Here is a 5,000-nt window from a genome sequence, read left to right as displayed (position 1 = left end):
TGAACCAGTGAAGACAGTGAAGACTTCTATTCTAGAATTCTGTTCTATTCTGTATTTCTAGAATTCTGTTCTATTCTGTATTTCTAGAATTCTGTTCTATTCTGTATTTCTAGAATTCTGTTATTTTCTGTATTTCTAGATTTCTGTTCTATTCTGTTCCATTCTGTTCTGTTCAACTGTTGCCTCCCTCAGGGAATGTTCTCTTCCTTCATGCACAAGGCATTTGCCTGGGGGTTTACTTTGTAGTGCTCTTGTTCAATATGCACTTTATTAATGAAGACACACACACACACACACACACACACTTGTCTCCTTCAGCCTTTGGAGATAAAGTGAGCTGCTGTAATGAGCTGAGAGTAGGCACTTAACTCTGGCCACACACACACACACACCTACACACCCACTTACTTACACACCAACCAACACCCCCCCCCCCCCCCACACACACACACACACACTTACATACACACTCCTACACACCCACTTACTCAGACCACCGACATACACACACACACACACACACACACACATTCATGCCTCTCTCTTCAGTTTGTCTGAGTGACTCTCTGCCCTTAGACACTTCCCACCCCTCATGAATACCAAGCAGAGTTTAGGCTGCCCTGCCCAGACAGTGTGTGTGAGTGAGTGAGTGAGTGAGTGAGTGAGTGAGTGAGTGAGTGAGTGAGTGTGTGTGTGTGTGTGTGTGTGTGTGTGTGTGTGTGAGAGTGTGAGTGTGTGTGCCTTGCCCAGCCCAGACACAGTGTGTGTGTGTTTTCAGATGAGTGTGTATTTACCAGGCCTGTTTTTCTTTATATACAGAGGAGGACATAGCTGGTTCTGTGGACAGCGCCGTCGCCGTGACGACACCCCCCAGTCCAGCAGATGTGGCCCCCCCTCCCCCCAGCATCGTGAAGCTGTCCACCGGGAGCTTTGACAGCACGTCGGCCCGAGAGAGCGGTGAGCTCTGTGTGTGTGTGTGTGTGTGTATGTGTGTGTGGGTGAGCTGTGTGTGTCTCTGTGTGTGTGTGTGTGTGTGTGTGTGTGTGTGTCTGTGTTTTAGCATACAAGCTGTTCTGAGACATACATTTGCTTAAGCACAAATTGCGTGCCACTGTCACCGTGGCTTTGTGTGTGTGTGTGTGTGTGTGTGTGTGTGTGTGCGTGTGGGTTTGTGTGTGTGTGTGTGGGTGTGTGCGTGCCACTGTCACTGTGGCTTGGTGTGTGCTCAGACATACTCCCAGATAAGCCGAGATGCAGTAACAATATTCGTTGCTTGGCAACGCCTGATGCTGAACTCTCTGGTTGGAACAATTTTTTTTGAGTGGAGGATGAATAATCAGTCGAAGTCGGGAAAAAAACTGAAAGAAAAGCAATGACATGAATGAGAGCGATGTTGGAAAAGGGTATCGAACGGCTGTGAATACCTGTGTGATTACCTGTGATTGATTACCTGTGATTGATTACCTGTGTGATTACCTGTGATTGATTACCTGTGTGATTACCCGTGTGATTGATTACCTGTGTGATTACCTGTGTAATTGATTACCTGTGTGATTGATTACCTGTGTGATTGATTACCTGTGTGATGTGATGACCTGTGATTGATTACCTGTGTGATTACCTGTGTGATTGATTACCTGTGTGATTGATTACCTGTGTGATTGATTACCTGTGTGATGTGATGACCTGTGATTGATTACCTGTGTGATGTGATGACCTGTGATTGATTACCTGTGTGATTGATTACCTGTGTGTGATGACCTGCATTATCTATGGCCCAATCACAGCCATGGGGATATCCTTTACCAACCCCGCTCCCACTGGTGTCATAGGGCTTCATTACATCACTCGTGTGTGTGTGTGTGTGTTTTCACCTTCCTGTGTGTGTGTTTTCACCATCCTGTGTGTGTGTTCATGTGTGTGTTTTCACCATCCTGTGTGTGTGTTCATGTGTGTGTTTTCTCCTTCCTGTGTGTGTGTTCGTGTGTGTGTTTTCACCATCCTTTGTGTGTTTCTCCTTCCTGTGTGTGTGTGTGTGTGTGTGTGTGTGTGTGTGTGTGTGTTGTAGGTGGTGGAGGAAGTAAGCTCTTCAAGCTGCGCAGCAAAAGCGAAGACATCGCCCTGCCTGAGGACGAGGTCTGCCTCCCTCCCGTCGTCGTGACTACGGACGGCGGCTCCGGGGCGGGCGGCGCCAGCGTACCACCCGGGTCTGGCGGCGGGCGCGGGGGCAGCGGCGGTGGTGCCGCAGCGGCGCGGGCGAAGGCGTTTGCGGAGCGGAGCTGCAGCTTCAGCACGGAGAACAGAGCGGGCATGCTGAGCAAGAAGGGCAGTCTGGAGCTGAGCATGGCGGCACACATGGGCGCCGACGCACGCATCCTCGCCAACGCCCTCACCGGTGCCAAGACGCCGCCGGTCACAAACACACACACGCCGGTCGCTACGCCCACTCCCACCGCAGGCGCCGGCCGAGGCTTCGCCTTCCCAGAGCTGGAGGGGGAGGAAGAGGAGGACCCAGATGAGGAGCCAGAGGAGGAAGAGGCTTCGCCAGACACGCCCACCCCCCGAGAGGAGCAGGAAGAACAGAAGGAAGATGAGAAAGAGGTGAATGTCAGCTGTGTGTGTGCGTGTCTGTGTGTCTACGTGTGCGTGAGTGTGTGCACGGTCTGTGTATGTACAGTGGGGAAAATAAGTATTTGAACCCCTGCCGATTTCGCAAGTTTGGCCACTTGCAAAGAAATGTGTGATCTATAATTGTAATGGTAGGTGTATTTTAACAGTGAGAAATAGAATATCAACAAACAAATCCAGAAAACTGCATTTTATAATAAGTATTTGAACCCCCAAGCAAACAGCAAGAATTCTGACTCCCAATGACCAGTTATGTGCCCAAGAAGCACACAGATTAGTCCTCATTAGGCCTAACAAGGTGCACCTGATCTCAACTGGTGACGTGTATAAAAGAAACCTGTCCAAAGAATCATACTTCACACCTTCAACCTCACCACCATGGGCAAGACCAAAGAGTTGACCAAGGAAGTCAGAGATAAGATTGTAGACCTGCACAAGGCTGGAATGGGTTACAAAACCATCAGCAAGCAGCTTGGTGAGAAGCAGACAACTATTGGTGCGATTATTCGTAAATGGAAGCAACACCAAACAACTGTCCATCGCTCTAGGTCTGGGGCTCCATGCAAGATATCCCCTCGTGCGGTATCGGTGATCATCCGAAAGGTGCAGAATAACCCCAGAACTACACAGGGGGAGCTTGTGAATGATCTCAAAGCAGCTGGGACCACAGTCACCAAGAAAACCATTGGCAACACACTACGCCGTAATGGTTTGAAGTACTGCAGAACTCGCAAGGTCCCCCTGCTCAAGGAAGCACATGTACAGGGCCGTCTGAAGTTTGCCAATGAACACTTGAATGATTCTAAGGAGGATTTGGAGACAGGATGTGGTCAGATGAGACCAAAATCAAGCTCTTTGGCATCAACTCGACTTGCCGTGTTTGGAGGGGGATGAATGCTGAATATGACACCAGCCCCACCGTCAAGCATGGAGGTGGAAACATTATGCTTTGGGGCTGTTTCTCTGCCAAGGGTACAGGACGACTCCACTGCATCGAGGGGACTATGGATGGGGCCATGTAATGTGGAATATTGGGCTTGAACCTCATTCCCTCATTCCCTCCCATTGAAAACGCAACCTTAAGGATTTGGAGAGGATCTGCAAAGAGGAGTGGACCAAAATCCCTCCTGAGATGTGTGTAAACCTGGTGACCAACTACAAGAAAAGTCTGACGTCTGTGCTTGCCAACAAGGGTTATTCCACCAAGTACTAAGTCATGTTTTGCTAGGGGTTCAAATACTTATTTTCTGCATCAAATGCAAATGGATTTTTTTGTTGATATTCTGTTTCTCACTGTTAAAATATACCTACTATTACAATTATAGATCACACATTTCTTTTCAAGTGGCCAAACTTGCGAAATCGGCAGGGGTTCAAATACTTATTTTCCCCACTGTATGTATGCTCTATCTTACTGTATGCTTACTCTTCTTTCGACTCCTCCTGTCAGCTCTTGTTCTGTTTGTAAGTGTGTGTGTGTGTGTGTGTGTGTGTGTGTGTGTGTGTGTGTGTGTGTGTGTACTCTCTGTCTCATGTCTGATGTCATCCCCACAGGAGGAGGAGGAGCAGGATGTGACGGACGCAGACGCCGGTGGGCGGGGCTCCTCCGAGGTCACGACCCCGAGCATCGGGCGGAGCATCAGCTCCTCGTCCTCGTCGGGGGGGGGCACGCGGCTGGCGGAGCGCTCCGACGTGAAGACCGGCGCCGACCCGCTGTCTCTCCTTGCGTCGGAGAGCGAGGACGCCACGTCCATCCAGAGCCAGGAGTCCCAGACCCCCCTCACTGCCCCCCAGCGGCATCTGGCCGACGCCATCGAGCTCTACATGAAGGACCAGAGCCTGGGGACCAAGGCCTCCAGTATGGAGTTCACCCAGCCCCCCGACGCCTCCTCCGAGTCCGAAGGGGGGGCCCAGCCCGCGCCCCCTCCCCCTCCCCCGGGGAAGCAGCCGCTGGAGCGGCGGTCCAGCCTGCCGGTCACGTCGCCCCCGAAAGCGCCGGGGAGCGCGAGCAGCACCCCGAAGCGCAGTCCGGTCGTGTCGCGCTCCAAGACGTTCGTGGCGAAGTCGAGGACGCTGGGGGCGCTGCAGACCCCGTCTCCGTCCCCGTCGCTAACGGCCCTCGTGCGCTCCTCCCAGAGCGGCTCTCTCGGCTCCGTCATCAACTCCATCTCGGCCATCAAGATGGACGCCCTGCTCTCGGGACCCAAGATGGACGTGTTCAAGTCGGGCATGAAGCAGGCGGCCAGCGTGGCCAGTAAGGTGTGGGGAGCCGTGGCCTCCGCCTACAGCTACTCGGACGACGAGGTGAGGGGGGGTCTCGGGGGGGTGGTTAAAGTGCCTCGAGAGAATTGTATTGTTTTGGCGCTATATAA

General features: G+C 51.9%; 1 protein-coding gene across 1 annotated transcript in view; it reads left to right on the top strand.

Moving 5' to 3' along the window:
• dennd4c (DENN/MADD domain containing 4C) overlaps nucleotides 1-5,000 on the top strand; it is a 72,860-nt gene that overhangs the window by 55,834 nt on the left and 12,026 nt on the right. The window contains exons 22-24 of the mRNA XM_031585362.2: nucleotides 820-957; nucleotides 2,069-2,601; nucleotides 4,183-4,932. Of these exons, the coding sequence (XP_031441222.1) occupies nucleotides 820-957; nucleotides 2,069-2,601; nucleotides 4,183-4,932 (1,421 nt within the window). The remainder of the gene's footprint in view (nucleotides 1-819; nucleotides 958-2,068; nucleotides 2,602-4,182; nucleotides 4,933-5,000) is intronic.

The sequence above is a fragment of the Clupea harengus genome, chromosome 18 (assembly GCF_900700415.2).
Source record: "Clupea harengus chromosome 18, Ch_v2.0.2, whole genome shotgun sequence".
NCBI classification, from domain to species: Eukaryota; Metazoa; Chordata; class Actinopteri; order Clupeiformes; family Clupeidae; genus Clupea; species Clupea harengus.
Note: the sequence above shows the minus strand (reverse complement) of the source record. Positions and strands in the feature narration are given on the sequence as shown.